Genomic DNA, 18,610 nt, shown 5'->3' on the forward strand with positions numbered 1-18,610 from the left:
GACAATAGACACCATCCTTTCTTGATTAAAACTCTTCAAAGAGTAGGGATAGACAGAACATACCTTAATATCATAAAAGCCATCTACAAAAACCCCACAGGGAATATCATGCTCAATGAGGGAAAAACAGAGCTTTTCCCCTAAGGTCAGGAACACAACAGGGATGTCCACTCTCACCACTGCTATTCAACATAGTACTAGAAGTCCTAGCCTCAGCAATCAGACAGCAAAAAGGAAAAAAAGGCATTCAAATTGGTGAAGAAGTCAAACTCTCACTCTTTGTGGATGACAGGTTATTGTATATGGAAAATCCAAAATACTCCACCCTAAAATTGCTAGAACACATAAAGGAATTCAGCAATGTGGCAGGATACAAAGTCAATGCACGGAAATCAGTGGCATATCTACACACTAACAATGAGGCTGAAGAAAGAGAAATTAAGGAACTGATCCCATTTACAATTGCACCCAAAAGCATAAGATACCTAGCAATAAACCTAACCAAAGAGGTAAAGGATCTGTACTCTAAAAATTACAGAACACTGAAAGAAATTAAGGAAGACATAAAGAGATGGGAAAACATTCCATGCTCATGGGTTGGAAGAACAAATATTGTGAAAATGTCATGCTACCCAGAGCAATCTACACAATCAATGCAACCCCTATCAAAATACCATGGACTTTCTTCACAGAGTTGGAACAAATAATCCTAAGATTTGCATGGAACCAGAAAAGACCCCAAATAGCCAGGGGAATGTTGGGGGGAGGAACAGCCAAAGCTGGGAGCATCGCAATGCCTGACTTCAAGCTATATTACAAAGCTGTGATCATCAAAACAGCGTGGCACTGGTACAAAACAGACACATAGATCAATTGAACAGAATAGAGAACCCAGACATAGACCTTCACGTCTATGGTCAACTAATATTCCACAAAGCAGGAAAGACCATCCACTGGAAAAAAGACAGTCTCTTCAAGAAATGGTGCTGGGAAAATTGGAGAGTCACATGCAGAAGAATGAAACTGGACCATTCTCTTATACCAGACACAAAGATAAACTCAAAATGGTTGAAATATCTAAATGTGAGACAGTAATCCATCAAAATCTTAGGGGATAACATAGGCAGCAACCTTTTTGACCTCGGCTGCAGCAACTTCTACAAGTCACATCTCTAAAGGCAAGGGAAACAAAGGCAAAAATGAACTATTGTGACTTAATCAAGATATAAAAAAAAACTTCTGCACAGCAAAGGGTTGACAAAACTAAAAGGCAACCTACAGAATGGAAGAAGATATTTGGAAATGACACATCAGATAAAGGGCTGGTATCCAAGATCTATAAAAGAACTTCTTAAACTCAACATCTAAGACACATACAATCCAGTCGGTAATGGGCAGAAGACGTGAACAGACATTTCTCCAGAGAAGACCCTCACATGGCTCCCAAGCACATGAAAACATGCTCCGCATCCCTGGCCATCAGGGAAATACAGATCAAACCCACACTGAGATCCCACCTCACACCAGCGAGAATGAGGAAAATTAACAAGACAGGAAACCACACATGTTGGAGAGGATGTGGAGGAAGGGGACCCTCCTGCACTGTTGGTGGGAACGTGACCTGGTGCAGCCCTTCTGGAAAACTGTGTGGAGGTTCCTCAAAGAGGTAAAAATAGACCTGCCCTACGACCTGGCAATTGCACTGCTGGGGATTTACCCCAAAGATACTGATGTAATGAAACGCTGGGACACCTGCACCCCAGAGTTCACAGCAGCAGTGTCCACAGTAGCCACACTGCGGGAGGAGCCTTGGTGTCCTTCAGAGACCATGGATAGAGATGATGCGGTCTATATACACAATAGAATATTATTCAACCATCAGGAAGGATGAAATCTAACCATTTACATCATCGTGGATGGAACTGGAGGGTATTATGCTGAGTGAAATAAGTCAATCGGAGAAGGACAATTATACGGTTTCACTCATATGTGGGATTTAAGAAAGAAAACAGGATCATAGGGGAAAGGAGGGAAAACTGAATGGGGAAATCAGAGAGGAAGGCATACCATGAGAGACTCTTGACTTTGGGAAAAAACTGAGGTTTCGCTGGAGGGGCGGGGGTGGGGGGATGGGGTACCTGGGTGACCGGCATCAAGGAGGGCACATGATGTTAGATAACAGGGTGTTATACGAAACTGATGAATTACTGAACACTACATCTGAAAATAATGATGTACTATATGTCAGGAAATTGTATTTAAATTGTAAAAATGCAGAAACAGGATACATACAAACAAAACCATCCAAGGGGGATAAATACACACCATGCTCTAAAGGATGACACTATGAACTGTAATTTTGCACAAAAATAATAGACACCAGATACAAGGAATGGCATCTTTAAAAGAATGAGAAGAAATCGCCACTAACCAAAATTCTGATTCAGTTGAAACCTCTTTCAAAAATGAAGATAAAATTAAGGCAGGTTGAGGCAAATGTAATCAGAAAGAATTTGTCATGGAAGACTGCAGTAAATAAATATTAAAGGATGTATTTTAGGCAGAAGTAACTTGATTCCAATAGTTCATAGGACCCTTGTTCGTTTTTTGGAAACAGATCCAGGAATAAAATGACTCGCCACAGCTGGTGTAGTTTCTGCCTAAGTAGATACAGACCCACGACAGCAGGAGACGTGTTCAGGTGTGTTCCCAGCAGCAGCATGGGCCATGACCCTCAACCCAATGTCCACTAACAGTGGAAAAGATAAATGATGTCCAAACGGTAGAGCGCCGCACAGCGACAGAGCTGGCCTGAGCCCGGCAACCACAACATGCAGGCAGCGCAGAAGCACACTTCCGAAGGGAAGAGGCCGGATCCTACAGAGTAACTACTGTGTATGCCATGTCTATACAGCTCTAAAGTAGGAAAATTGAAATATGGTGTTCAGTGTCAGGGTATGTGTTAACTGGGGAAAGGCGGAGTAATGTGTTTGGGGGGAAGGCAAGCGGGGACTCCATGGTCTGGGGTGTTCGCTCCTTCATCTGAGTGGTGGCCGCACAGGTGGGCCGCACAGGTGCCCTCTGAGCTATACGATTGCGACTTTGTACTAACCCCAGGAAAGGTGGTAACAACTGTTATATTAAATGGTTCAAGCACTCTCCAAGTAACAGACACAAGGCTTAAGACTAAGCTGGTGACCCGAGGGAGGGCAAGGAAATCTTTCCTACTACAGAAATAGGGACAGCAGGGGGGCGGGAGGGTCACTGGCACCCCCAGCCTTGGACACAAAAGACGGTATCCATTCCAGATCTTCTGCTCACCAGCCACCAGTCAGCCATGAAGGCAGGAGGACACCCCTGGGTACGAGGACTCAGAAAACACCCCCACGCCCCCTCACTCACTCTAGGGTGGTGCCTCACAAAGCACAAAGGGAGAACCGAGATGGGCCTCTGCTCCCTGTGCTCTTGCTCACTGCAGAGCCCTTCCTGGCCAACCCTCCAGTCCACAGAAAATCTAGCACGGTGCCTGCCATCCCCTGGCACAGCAACTCTGCAAGCAATTAGACATTTCAGTCCTTGTGAAGATGAAGACCTGTCGCTCACACTTGCAGTAACTGGCACAAATCACTGTGTGATGCTCTACCTTCCTACGGCCCCCACCCCTTCAAAAAGCCACATATTCTGGAACAAGAGATGGAGGGGAATGAAAAAGGGGGAAGGGTACGTGGGTGGCATGGGCTGGGCAGAGCTGTGATGGAGTAACTGGGGTACCTGCCACACCCCCAGCACCCCAACCCCGGGAAGGGCTGTGAACCACAGCATCAGGCAGATCTGAGGCCCAGAGGGAAGGGGGCTGGCCCGCGCTCTGGTTGGAGACATACCATATCCTCTGAGGGCATTATCCATGATGGGGAACTTCCCTCTGCCTTCAAAGTTGATTGCCTGGCCGCACAGGGCTTCCTTCAGAGCCTGGTATCCATGCAGCACGACGACCGGATGGGCGCCCAGGCGCAGTGAGTACACAGAGCCGTACTGCTCAGCCAGCTGGGGAGAGTGGCAAGGCACACCTGAGCAACTGGCCCGGCTCCTAGCTGCGCAGGCCCAGGTAGAAGAGAAGCAGCCCCGATGCGTGGCCAGCACCCTCCCTTAATGAACCCCAGCCAAGACTCGGGGCTGCAGTCCTGGGGGTGGGGTGAGTCATACTCCAGCCTCTTGAGCTCTTGTGCCTTTGCCCTAATCCCTTCCTTTACTGGAGGGAACAAACCACTTACTAAGCGTTGGACAAATCCTAGTACTACACGGTGTCTCGACTGGGAAAAGACAGGGCCCAGCGGGAAAATTACTGTCTTTGATAAGCTTTCTAGTGGGTGAGACGTGATGCTCAAGTCTGGACTCTGCTAGCGTGCAGACATGCAGAGGGAGACACCAGTGAGGATGGGGTGGAAGGCCGGGGCGTGGTCTCATCCTTGAGAGGCCACTGGGGAACGTCTCCTTGGAAGGCAGCGCTGTCACCACCAAGAAATAAGGGAATGGCAGCCAGGTGGGGATCTGCAAGAACAGTATGTCCTGCAGAGGGATCCGCGAAGCCCTGAGGATCACGGGTGCCTGGGGTGGGAAGGATTGAGGAGGCCAGTGGCCACAGAGGGCAGCAGAGGGCAGGAGGGTGTGCAAGGTGGGGCGGGGGGTTAGAGGGTGGGGGGAGTGGAAGGGCCAGGTCCTATGAGGGGCACGAGCTGCTGAGGGGGGTGGGCCACCTCCTTCAGGGCCTCTCTGCCTGGAGTGCGAACGGAATGGAAGGAGGCCATCTGTGGGCAGGACACTGTTGAATTGATCCAGGTAGAAAGAGAACGTTGGGTTCCCTGTGTCTTCCCAAGGTAGAGAGAGGGGTTTGCTGGTGGCTGGGATGTGGTGGTGGGGGGGGGAGTCAGGGTAACTGAGAATACAAGCACCCCTTCCAGACATGGAAGGCAGGAGAGGCGGCAGGGGCAGAGGTGCAGCTTCATGCCGGTCAGGGCAGTGCCCGTGAGTTCCGTGGTGCGAGGGGGCTTCGAGAGCTTAGGGACCCATTAGTAGGGCCACCTGAGTCCTCCCAAGCCTGGCCCAGCAGAGGCACAGACTCGGGGCAGGGAGAGGGGACCACAGCTGATTGCCAGGGAGAGAAGCACATGACTAGGCATGGAATGCCAGCCGGGAAGGTGCCCATGTGGGCATTGGGGAAAGTGGAGATGAAGGACTCCATGAGGGCCCTGCAGAAGCTTCTAGAGGCAGTCTAGGACACACCCACCCACCTCTATGTCCCTCACTCAAGTCAGAATCCACTGCTGTCTGAGGATCCTGATTCCCCAACAGCCCTCCTAGCCTTTCCTGAGTGGATGCCCGTGATCCTGGCATCTGAGACTACACGGCACTGGGCTGACACAGGGCAGGGCAGTGGGACCAACGTGCTGGCAAGTCACAATGGTGCGATCCCAAGGTACAGCTGGAAAGCCAGATGGATGGGGGCACATTGAGTCACAACGATGGGGTACAGATTGGGCAATGACCGCACTGTGCCGCGGACACGCTCCTCACTCAACAGGCGCTCCGTATGTTATGGTCACATATCAGAGTCCAGCTGGAAGGGCCTTCTCTAGGGAGAGACCTGTCGGGGGGCCTCAGAGGCCGTTAGTTAAAATGGAGCCATTCTTGAGGGGTCACCATTCTTGCTCTCCTCAAAAGGATGGAACGAACAGGAAGTAGGAAGGAATCAACACCCGCCCCGGTGTTAGCTGGCCATACCTGAGAGGCCTTACCCTGGAGAGAGAGTTGGGCAGGTCCCAGAGGTTCACCTGCAGGATGTTCCCAATGATGGGAAGAGGAGGCGGGCCCGGTGGGAGCAAACGCCCGCGAGTGCCTCCTCTTCTCCACACAAAGATGAACAGCAGGAAAGCCACACAAGCCACCAGGAAGGTGGGCAGACCGAGCAGAGCCATGTCACCGCCCCGTGTGGGCCGTGGGGCTGGCACTCGGACTGTCAGCCACTCGTGGTGTCAGCTGTTGAAGACAGTGTGTTGTGATTGCAAACCAAGTATACAGGAGCCCCACACACTCCCTTGAGCCTGTTTAGAAATGTGACAGGTTTGGCATCTTTGAAGTCACTTAGTTCAGAGTCTATACTGTCCCCAGCAGGGTTCCCCTTGTCCCTTTGTTTCCCGCCCCCACCACCAACCTAGTCGTCAGTTTGGCTCTTCTCCCAGGATAGGAAGGGAGAATTTGGGCGTCTCTTGCTCCAGCATATACAGAGCTGGCGGTGGAAGAGGGTCTTTAACTGGATCCCCTAGCCCCCTCCTCTTCCCAACCACCTCTCATCCCATCTTCTCCCTCCTGGGCATTGGTGGTGTCCCCACATGTGGCACCTCCTCCCTTCCCACTGAGCCCCTGCATCACCCCTTCCCTGTTCAGTCCATTGAGGACAAAGCCGTCAGAATCTCCCTGAAAGACAGATCAGGCAGGTCATTCACTTGCTGAACCCTCAGTGGGTCCCCGGGATTTACCTAAGGGTAAAGCCTAAAAGCCTTAGAAAGACCTCCGAGACCCCCTAGCTTGCGGTTTTGCCTTCCTGCCCTGTGGGGAGTCCGAGCGCCCAGCTCCAGGAACAGCCCACAGTGTGGCCTCCGGGCATCTCCCCTGCCCTTCCCTCGGCCTGCGATGATGCCCCTCCTGCCTCTTCTGGGGACTCACCTGCACCTTCAGCCCAAGCCTCTCCTCACGCTCACCAGGCAGACCTCCTCTCATGTCTTAGGTGGTGATTGTACATTAACTTCGATGACTTGCTGTATTTGGACAGAAACCATGGAATTGAGGACAGTGAGCGAACTGTCCACTTACCCTTGGCCCCTGGGATGGGGTCCAGCTGCCCACACCTCCACTAGGCAGGCGCGTTTTGTAACCGTCCCGGCGTCCTCCATCTCAGGCATCTTCCACACTTGCCTGACTATTCCTTCTCTCCATCCCACGGTGGGCTGCCTCCTCATTTCCACTGGCACTTACTTAGTTATCCACAAGATTAAACAATTAGTATTTTTTAGGTTTACGGGCTATTTGTAATATTTGAACCTGTTATTTGCCCATTTTTCTAATGAGATGTTTGCCTTATTGCTTTTTCAAGATCTTTATGATATAGTCAATTTTCCAAAAAAGCAGTAGCATCTTCATCTGCCCAAATAATATGCACATTAACTTAGTGAACGTGTTCCCCAAGTTAGGTGTCAGTTTGTCAAATTTCATGTCAGGATATTCAAGACAATGTCTTACATGAGAAGTAATGATGAGCTATTCCTTTTCTGGCATTACAAATTAAAGTTCATTTTTTAAGCAAATCCTCATTTTCACTGGGGAAACAATACACAGGTATGTGAAGAAAGTCACTACCCCCCGCCACCTCTCCTCCAGACTCACTCCCGCCAAGTCCCTGGGTCGGCAGCCAGCCACGCATTGCTCCTTTTGGCTGCACGTTTGGGTGCCTGCACGTGGGGTGGGGGAGCCAGTGCTGCTGGCCTTGCCAGGATCCTGGGGGCTCACTCGGTTAAGTATCTGCCTTCGGCTCAGGTCATGATCTCAGGGTCCTGAGATCGAGTCCCTCATAGAGCCCTGCATGGGGTTCCCTGCTCAGCGGGGAGTCTGCTTCTCCCTCTGCCTGCTGCTCCCCCCATTTGTTCTCTCTCTCTCTCTCTCTGTCAGAACAAAAAAGAGTCTTGCCATCTGCTCTTCTACTTGTTTTTTGTTTTAAAGATTTTTTGGGGGGATCCCTAGGTGGCTCAGCGGTTTAGCACCTGTCTTTGGCCCAGGGTGTGATCCTGGAGACCCAGGATCGAGTCCCACATCGGGCTCCCTGCATGGAGCCTGCTTCTCCCGCTGCCTGTGTCTGTGCCTCTCTCTCTCTGTGTGTGTCTCATGAATAAATAAATACAATCTTTTAAAATAAAAGTCTAATCAATTTTATTTATTTATTTATTTATTTATTTATTTATTTATTTATTTCAGAGAAAGCACAAGCTCACTTAGAGGAAGAGGGAGAAGAAGGCTCCCACTGAGCAAGGAGCCCGACTTGAGGCTCAGTCCCAGGACCCTGAGATCATGACCCGAGCCGAAAGCAAACACTTAACTGACTGTGTCACCCAGGTGCCCCTGGCCTACTTGGTTTTTATTCTCTCAGCAGCTATTCCTTGGGCATCCTCTTTGAGATCGATAGATGTAGCTTCTGATCATTCCTTTTAATGCTGCACAATATTCCATGGTGGGATACATGATAAGATAAAGGAAATTTTCAACTTCTAATGTTTATGGGCCTCAGGAAGTTATACTAGAACATTAACCAAGGTCAAAGCGACTCAGCAATGTCTCAAACCATGGCTCTATTTCTGGCCGGCACACTGTGTACATCTGTGTTGTTCAAAGTATAACTGAAAGGGGGCATTCCAAACACAAAGATAAACAAAAGGGAGAAAGCTCTCTTTGTTCCCATAAAATTAAAGCCACGCGCCCTGCGTCTTGTGTGGTTTGGCTCACACCTGAAGCCCAAGGTGAGGTCTGCGACTCTCTAAAGCATCCTTTGTCTGATGACTTCTAACTGTTGTACGGGAACGACACGCACAACCCTGCACCAATGTCCTCCCTGAGACCCTCTTCTCGTGGAGATCCTGTGCCCCAGGCAGCTGGCCTCACTCGGGCTCCCGTAAAACTCCTCCTCTTTTTAGGTTTCTTCATTTTTGCATCAACATACACCACACGCAATAAACCATTCCCCTGAGAAGGTATATTTGCGTCCTTTCCAGTTTTCCTGTTTGCTTTTTGCCCACAATTAAGGAGGCTGTCTTGAGGGTTCTTTCATGTAATTTTAATATTCTGTTGTTTCTGTGGTTCCCAAAACAGGAACAGTGGGGTCAAAGGGTGTGTATCATGTTCCTTGGAGGAGGATTATTTCCACAAGACACACTCCCAACCTGGCGTCGCTGACCTCTGGTGGGGCTCCTTGGGGACTCTGGCCACAGGCCAAGCGTCCAGCCCAGTGGGTGGAGGTCACGGGGGTTCTGGCCCTCAGTTCTTCACCCCACATTCATTCATGTGATGTCATCACATTCCTTGCTCTGTAGAATAACTCAAATACATCTTTTTTGGAACAAGCTTTTTAAAAAGATTTATTTATTTGGGGGGGGGCAGAGGGAAAGGGAGAGAGAGTCTCCAGCAGACTCAGCCCTGGTGGGGGGCCTCATGTGCCTGGACCTGAAGATCCTGCGATCAGGACCTGAGCCAAAACCAAGAGTGGGTACTCAGCAACTGGCCCCCTAGGTGCCCCGGAATAAGTTTATTCTTCATCCCACAACACAAAATCAATGCTTTTAGTCTTTCTCCCACTTAAGAAAAGAATGACTGGCATGATTTTATGGACATCACAAGGAAACTTAAAGAGAGTTCTGTGTTTCTGGGTCTGGAACCAGGGCGCTTGGTCCCAGCGGCCCTCGCAGGGGCAGTGGCGGTGGTTTCCTCTGCCCTGACCAATGCGCTCTCTGTAAATAAAAGTGGACTTTATAACAAATATTTGTGTTTGGCAGAAACAACAGTTATGGACTTTGAAAGGGGTTGTGAAATTGGGGGGTGAACTCGTCTTGTGTGTGGGAAACAGGTGAGGCAACTCCAGCAAGTGTGAGCAAGAGGCTCCCAGGCCCCGCCCCCCAGCCCCTCTAGCCCCCCCAGCACCCCCCCGCGTCAATGCCCCTCTTCTTCCTGCACCGCCGTGGTCCAAGCCCTCCCGGGATGCAGGTGCGCTGCTGGATGAGCACCTGCTCCCAGGCCGGCAGGTGACCTCTGTCAGCTATCCCTGGGCCGCGGGACCCTGACACACCCCCAGGGGAGGTGGGGAGCGCCTTCGTGCACCTGCCTCTGCTCTGCCTCTGCTCTGTGCTCCAAGACCAGGCCCCAACTTCCCCAGCAGGGAAGCGCCCCACCTGCAGCCTTCTGGTGCAGCCGGAGCTGAGCCACAGGCACTCGGCCACCCTCAGCCTCGGCCACGGGAACAGGTGCTCGCCCAACCCGCTCCTGGCCTTCTTGTCTTCCAGCACCACGCAGCACTGTGGAGGTACCCAGTTCTCTACCCCAAAGATCCCGAGGGGCTTCCTCCTGAGCCAGGTGCTCCCACTGCTGCTGCCCAAACACTGAAGGCCCCGTTGCCAAATTAGCAAGACCCTTGTGTTGGCTCCCACAGGGGCTTGAGCACTGGGCAGTTTTGCTTCAAGGGTGAGAGCTTCGTCACGTGGGAGTCCTGAACTGGGATGTCTCAACTCCTGAGAACTCACACCGGGGCTGTAACTGACCCCAATCAGGGAAGAGTGTGAGCAGTCCCTGAGAATGCCTGGTGTTCCCACCTACAAGAGAACAGTGTGGACAGCAGCTCTCACTTTGGACCACCCTCGCCAAGAGAAATCACTACTAGGTATGACGGTCCACTCGGTCCTTCCTTTGGGAAAGTCTTGGCAGAAAATTCACATTCAGTAGGTTTGCAGGTAAGCTGGAGATTGCATCAGGGCTCAGGGGCAGGTGAGCCCATGTGTCCTTGGGCCACAGTGGCCTGACATGGGGGTTGGGTCTCCTGTGACCAATTACCATCAGCGCCCTCCGGGCTCACCAGTCAACTTCCACCATATCCCAGCTCAGGTCTCCAAGGCCGTGCAGGCAAGGGCTGAAGGCTTGCAAGTACCCTGGGTTCTTGTCAGGAACTTTATGCACCATCTGGCCCATCACTCTCACCCCACGCTCACACTTGCACACACTCCTGCTTCTCATCATGACCTGTACATGAGCCTGTTTCATGTCTCACACACATGCTTATACACAAACACATACTTCATTCATCATATACACACATACAACTTTCATGTCCCACACATGTATGTACTCATTATACACACACAAACACACATGCACATGCGTGTGTCCATATACATGAACACAGGGTCTTTCTCACTCTGATTCCTCCCTGCTCCTCTGATGGAGCATGCTATGGTCATCTGTGAGGCAGGAAATACCCCCGGTCGATGGCCTCACTCCCTGTGGGAACATTTGTGATTTCTGAATTGGGCCTATCCAGTCACATTCCCCTAGTTTCTTTGAGACAATTGGACTCCTTTCCTAGTGGAGTTGCTGTACCTTGAGTGGGTTAGCTTTGCTCTGGGCCAGTGGGGACACAGGCCATCTGCCTCCTTTCATTTCACCCCTACAGAACCTCAAAAAACTCCTCTCCAACTTAACAATATATTTGGTTTTAATTAAATCTGTCCTAAGAGCAAGTTGTATTCTTCTTATAATGGAACTCTCTAGTTATTAAATATGTATCTTTGCTGATTGACAGCAGCTTCTAAGCCACGTTGATGCCCTGCCTCATGCAAGCCTGTGTGATCCTAGATGCCTGAGCTCACCAGAAAGCCTAGCAGCCCTGCTGCCAGGAAATATATAGCTGTAAATACTTCCAATAAAAAAAGATTTCAAATCAACAACCTATATTTATACTGTAAGAAACTAGAAAAATAAGAACACACTAGATTCAATACTAACAGAGGAAGGGAATAATAAGGATTAGAGATAAATTACAGAGAGAATAGAAAAACGATATGAAAGATCTTTAAAGCCAAGAGTTGCTTCTTTGAAAGACCAACAACTGACAAACCTTTAAGGTTGCTTTTTCTTTTTTTAAAGATTTTATTTATTTATTCATGACAGACAGACAGACAGACAAGCAGAGGGAGAAGCAGGCTCCACACAAAGAGCCTGATGTGGAACTTGATCTCCAGACTCTGGGATCATGCCCTGAGCTGAAAGCTGATGCTCAACCACTGAGTCACCCAGGGGTCCCGTAAGGTTGCTTTTCACTCTGCTCAGCTTTCTTTTGCTGTTGGGATGGAGTGGGGGCATCTTAGTTCCTTATATGTGGAACTCGAATCAGAAGTCTTCTGCACCATTCTTCTTGCATTCCTGAGAGAGGGTAGGACATGGGGAAAGCTGCTGCCCCCAACACCAAGAGACAGATGGGTTAACACAGAGCCACAACTTACAGGAGGAGGACCCACGAGCTGAAGCTGCCATGGGACCATGTGGGGCAGGAAACTTGAACTGTGCAGAGAACACAGAGTGAACTCCAGAAGGACCCACTCACAGGGGTCCCTACAATATTGTGAGATTTGTTTCCAGGACCTTGACCAGATTCCCACAGTAAATATCAGAGTAAAGGAGGGGGGGAAGGTGGAGGGGAAATGAATGGCAAATAAATGTACAATTTGAAACACATCAGAGCACACCTTTTCTTAACAGGGCCTGCCCTCAGGGGCACTTACTTAACTAGAGTTCAATTGACCTGGGAAGGGAAACAGCCCACCTCCAACCGCATCTAACCACCCTGTCCCACCTGGGGGAGAAGGGGAAGCTTAGAACCCCTTGTTAGGGTCACAGTCCTGAGGCATAGGCCTACTAATGACTGAGACCTGATCATAGGCTGTAGGACATGTCCCCTGCCCCATACTTCACTGCCACACAATGGCCTATTTACTGCAGTTCCCTTTACCCGAGTGTCATATTCAGCAATCAAGAAAAATTACAAGGCATACCAAAAGACCAAGATCACAATCTGAGAATGCAAAATAGCATCAGAACCAGATGGAGAGATATTGGAATTGTCAATCCAGGAATTTAAAACAACTATAATTAATATGCTAAGGGTCTTAAGGGATAGGGTAGACAGTATACAAGAATGCATGAGCGATGTAAGCAGGGAGGTGGAAATCCTAAGAACCAAAAGAGAAATGCTACATATATTTATCACTGTAACAGAAATGAAGAATGCCTTTGATGCGCTCGTGAGTGACTGGACACAGATGCAGAAAGAATCTATGAGCTAGAAAATATATCAATAGAATCATCAAAAAGCAAAGAGAATGAAGAATGAAAAAAAAGTATCAGAATATCCAAGGATGTAGGACAACTACAGAAAATGTAACCTATATGTAACAGGAAGACCAGAAGGAGAGAAAAGAGATAAAGGACCACAAGAAACATTGAAACAATAATAACTGAGAATTTCCCCAAACTAATGTTAGACACCAATAAGAAATATGAAAACACCAACCAGGATAAGTGCCAAAAACAGCACACCTAGGAATATCATATTCAAACTGCAGTAAATCAAAAATAAAGAAAAAAATCCTGCAAGAAAGTCAGAGGAAAAAAAACTATTATCTATAGCAGAACAGAGATAAGAATCACAACCACTTTCTCCCCAGAAACTATGAGAGGAACAAGAGAGTGGAATGAAATACTTAACTTGAGAGAAAAACCCACCAACCTAGAATACTGTATCCTGCAAAATCAACCTCCAAAAGTGAAGGAGAAATAAAGACTTTCTCATATAAACAAAAATTGAGGGAATTTGTTTCCAGTAGACCTACCTTGCTGAAAATGTTAAAATGAAAATAATACAGATCAGAAACTTGGCTCTATATAATTATATATAATGTAAGGAAGAATATATATGTATATATATTACATATATATGCTTACATGTAAATGAAATGAACAATGATAATACAAGGAATTAGGACTTTCTTATATTATACTTACGCTATCTGTGAAGTGCTATACTACTACTTTAAAGAGGATTTGGATTAGTTGTAGATGCAAAATCCTGGACAACCATTGTAAATTATATCTTAATTTTCATAGTACAGATCTTTTATCTCTTTGATTAGGTTCATTCCTAGGTATTTTATAACTTGGTGCAATTGCAAATGGGATTCCTTGATTTCTCTTCCTCTTTCTTCATTACTGGTATAGAGAAATGTGACAGATTTCTGTACATTAATTTTGTATCCAGTGACTTTACTGAATTCCTGTGTCAGTTCTAGCAAATTTTTGGTGAAATCTTTTGGGTTTTCTATATATAGTATCATGTGATCTCTAATAGTGAAAGTTTAACTTCTTGGCCAATTTAGATTTCTTTGCCTTTTATTTCTTTTTGCTGTCTGACTGCTGAGGCTGGAACTTTCAGTACTATGTTACATAGTAATAATAAGAGTGGACATTCCTATCTTGTTCCTGGCTGTCACTTTTCCCCCATTGAGGTTATTAGCTATCGGTTTTTCATATATGGACTTTATTATGTTGATATATGTCCCCATTAACCCTACTTTGTTGAAGGTTTATCATGAATGGATATACTTTTTATAGCAGCACAATAAGCAATATTCAAATTATGGAAAGAGCCCAAATATCCATCAAATAATGAGTGGGTAAAGAGAATATGGTATATACATACAATGGAATATTACTCAGCCATAAAAAAGAATGAAATCTTGCCATTTGCAACACCATGGATGGAGCTAAGAAAAATAAGTCAGAGAAAACCAAATATCATATGATTTCATTCATATGTGGGATTTCAGAAAAAAAAACAAATGAAAATAGGAGGAGAAAAGAGAGGCAATACAAGAAACAGATTCTTTACTATAAAGAACAAACTGATGGTTACTAGAGATGAGGTGGGGAGGAATGGGTTAAACAGGTGATAGGCATTTAAAAAGGTGCTGTTATGATGAGTACCAGGTGTTGTATGTGTTGTATGTGAGTGATAAATCACTAAATTCTATACCTGAAATTAACATTGCACTGTATGTTAACTAGCTGGAATTTAAAACTTGGAAAAAAGAAGTATAAGTAATAAGCTAAGAAAGGAGAGAGAATGAAATCATATAAAATACTCAATTAACAGTGTGCCTAGGTGGCTCAATCAGTTAAGCATCTGCCTTCAGCTCAGTTCACAATCTCAGGGTCCTGGGACTGAGTTCCACATCGAGCTCCTTGCTCAGTGGGGAGTCTGCTTCTCCCTTTTCCTCTGTACTCCCCACTGCTTGTGTGTGTGCTCTCTCTCTCTCTCTCTCTCTCACCCTCTCTCTCACTCTCTCTCTCTGTTAAATTAATAAATACAATCTTTTAAAAATACTCAATCAAAACCAAAAAAAAGGTAGTAAAAGAGTGGAATATAAAAATAGGAACAAAGAACAAGGGCAATGAATAGAAAACCATAATAAATATGGTAGATATTAACCCAAGTATATCAAGTATCACTTGGAATGTCAGTGGTAAAAATACACCAAATAAGACAGATTGTCACAATGATCAAAAAATAAGACCCAACTATATGTTGTCTACAAGAAATCCACTTTAATTTTTTAAAATTTATTTATTTATTTATTTATTTATTTATTTATTTATTTATTTATTTATGAGAGAGAGAGATAGCAGAGGGAGGGGCAGAGGGAGAAGGAGAGAGAGAATCTCAAGCAGACTCCTGATGAGTACAGAGCCCGATGTGAGCTGGATCTCACAACCCATAGGACCATGACCCGAGCCAAAACCAAGAGTCTGACACTCAACTGACTGAGCCCACCCAAGCACCCCACACCTTAACATATTTCAAAGAACAGAATTCATACAATGTCTGCTCTCAGATCACAATAGAATTAAGGCAGAAATAAATAACAGAAAAGTAACTGAAAAATCCCAAAATACGTGAAGATTACACAATACACTTCTAAATAATACAGGTGTCTGAAAGGAAGTCAAAAGAAATTTAGAAATATCTTAATCTAAATGAAACTGAAGACACAATTCATCAAAATCTGCAAAAGGTAGTGAAAACTCCACATAGAGGGTGATTGACAGCGCTGAGTGCACCTATTAGAAAAGAAGGAAGACCTACAATGAGTGATCTAAGTTCCCACCTTAAGAAAGTAGAAAACTAAGACCAAATTATATCTAGGGCAGCCTGGGTGATGCAGCAGTTTAGCGCCACCTTCAGCCCTGGGTGTGATCGGGTCCCACATTGGGCTCCCTGCATGGAGCCTGCTTCTCCCTCTGCCTGTGTCTCTGCCTCTCTCTCTCTCTGTGTCTCTCATGAATAAATAAATAAATAATCTTAAAAAAATTATTATATCCAAAGTAAGCCAAGAAAAGAAATAATATGAATCAGAGCAGAAAGCAATAAAATTCAAAAGAGGAAATTAACAGAGAAAATCAACAAAACCAAAATCAGTTCCTTGAAAAGACCAATAAAATCAATAAGCCTTCAGCCAGGCTAACTAAGAAAAGAAGTAAGAGGATGCAAATAATATCAAAAATGAAAGAGGGGTGATCACTACAGATGCCATAGAAGTTAAAAGGTTAATCAAGGAATACTGAACAAGTCTATGTCACAAACATGGTAACCTAGATGACCATAATCATGGACAAATTCCTTGAAATCCCTACCTGCCCAATTAAAACAAGAGGAAATAAATGATAGGAATAGACTTATCGCTATTAAAGAAATTAAATCAATAATTAATAACGTTCTAAATCCAAAAGCACCAGGCCCAGATGGGCTCCCTGGTGAAATCTACCAAACTTCTAAGGAATGGATTATCTATAATCTCTTTCAGAGGAATAAGCAGAGGGAATGCTTCCTCACACATTATATTCATTACTCAAATACCCAAATCAGACAAACACATTATGAGAAAACTACAGACCAATTACTCTTATTAACATAGATGCAAAAATTATCAACAAAATATTAGCAAATCAAATCCAGACGGGATTGTGGACTTAAATGCTAACTGCAAGCAGTAGGACTTTGAGGTTGTTGGGATGGATTAAGTGTATCCTGCAGGTGGTAGGACACGAATCTTGGGAAGCGAGAAATGGAATGCTCTAGACTGAATGTCTGTGTCCCCAGGATTCCTATGTTGAAGCCCTAATCCCAGGAGGTGGGGCCTTTGGGAGGTGATCAGGCCACGAATGGGACCAGTGTCCTTAGGAGAAGAGGCCAGAGACCAGCTAGCTCTCTTTCTACCACGTGAGGACACAGTAAGAAGTCAGCCACCCGCAACCGGGCAGCCCTCTGCCCTCACCGGAACCCCACGCTGCTGGCATCCTGGTTTCCAGCCCCCACACCTTCAGTGGCCAGTTACTCCCAGCCAATGATACTTCGCTACAGCAACAGAAGAGACCGAGACACCTCCCGAGCCTGTCCACCCTGCCCTTTCTCTTCCTGTTTTGCCAAAGGGGGTTCAGATTGATCAAAGATTTTCTAAGCTCAGGCTACCTCTTGAGGTAGTGTTACCTCGTATCCATGCTTTCCCGTGATCACACGGCAGGACTTCAAGAGCTGGGCCAGGAAGCCACCCCGTGGACGCAGTTTTGGAATGTGCTGACCAAGAAGCCAACTCAAGCCTGTTGATAATCGAAGGCTGCTGCCTGGGATCAGTTAAACATTTACACTCAAGTGGCCCCTACCCTCCCTCCCAACTGTTCCTTTTTTTTTTTAAGATTTTATTTATTTATTCATGAGAGACACAGAGAGAGGCAGAGACACAGGCAGAGGGAGAAGCAGGCTCCACCCAGGGAGCCTGATGTGGGACCCAATCCCAGGACCCCGGGGTCATGCTCTGAGCCAAAGCAGACCCTCAACCACGGAGCCACCCAGGCGTCCCTCCCAACTGTTCTTCATTACATTTGAGTACTTTGGAATTTTCCTAGGACATTCTCTCAAATTTAAATCCCCAAAGCAAATGAGAAGGCATTTTCTCACACTCTTCTGCTGGAAGCAGGATTACCACTGGGTAGGCATGGGCACGAGCAGGACAGGCAGCTTTCAGAATGCGGTAGCCGGGGTGTCAGTGTCGATTCTTGCTAGTGCCGCCTTGCGGGTACGACGGCACGCACATCCTCACCCCGGAGCCCGTGATGACTCTACCTTACATGGGGAAGGGACTTTGAATGTGTGACTAGTTAGGAACCCTAAGAGCGGGAGATTATCTGGTGCTATCTGGGTGGGCCATTGTCACCAGACGTGTGTAAGAGAGAGAGATGGGAAGATGCTACATGACTGGCCTTGAAACGTTACTCCCTTCACTAAGGAACACTTAGGCAGGACTCTGAGCGTGCCACACGTGTTCCGGAGGCCCTGCATACCTAACCTGTGCAGCCCTCACACTCTTTTCAGCAGCAGGGCCTCCATCAGGCCCATCTCACCGATGGGCAGTCCAAGCACGCAGGCTGAGCACACAGGAGGCCTTGGTGGGAGCCAGCGGGGTGGGGAACGAGTTCTTGTTCCAAATGCCTCTTCTGTTCCACAACTTTGTGTAGTTCATGGAGGCGACCAATCATTTCCTCATTTCTGCCTAACCCCACATGGGGTCCCCATGTGCCTAGAGTTTTTGTTCCAGGTAAAAAGTCGCATCTTATTAAGAGATAATAATGGATGTCTACGTGGACTTTTCAGACCTATTTTAATCTTAAAATATAGCACATAATGATACTGAGAAGTGAGCCCAAAGGAACAACCTCATTTCCGAGGCACAGATGGCACCGGATATGTTTTCGACGTGGCTAACAAGCCTTCAAAGTATATTATTTTCCTCTTTTCCAAACTAATCCAACAAAATAGCATCTGTATTCGTTTTTGTGAACCCTAGTCACCAGGCAGTTCTACCTTCCTGGAAGAGACATATTTCCATTACTGTGGTCGCCCTTGTTTCCGGGGACTCCAACA

At 46.8% G+C, this 18,610-nt stretch overlaps 1 protein-coding gene across 3 annotated transcripts in view; it reads right to left on the reverse strand.

Annotated features, from left to right (window-relative positions):
- The window catches only part of LOC144300885 (cytochrome P450 2C23-like), a 34,324-nt gene extending 17,086 nt beyond the window's left edge, over nt 1-17,238 (reverse strand). The window contains exons 1-4 of one of the 3 annotated variants that reach the window (XM_077877063.1): nt 17,180-17,238; nt 6,721-6,812; nt 5,793-6,033; nt 3,882-4,044 (exon numbers count right to left, since the gene is read on the reverse strand). In XM_077877063.1, coding sequence (XP_077733189.1) covers nt 3,882-4,044; nt 5,793-5,972 — 343 coding nt within the window. In that variant the 5' untranslated portion in view covers nt 5,973-6,033; nt 6,721-6,812; nt 17,180-17,238. The other 2 variants (XR_013367623.1, XM_077877065.1) reach the window with 2 other exon arrangements.
- Between the last annotated feature and the right edge of the window lie 1,372 nt (nt 17,239-18,610).

The sequence above is a fragment of the Canis aureus genome, chromosome 29, assembly GCF_053574225.1.
Source record: "Canis aureus isolate CA01 chromosome 29, VMU_Caureus_v.1.0, whole genome shotgun sequence".
NCBI lineage: Eukaryota > Metazoa > Chordata > Mammalia > Carnivora > Canidae > Canis > Canis aureus.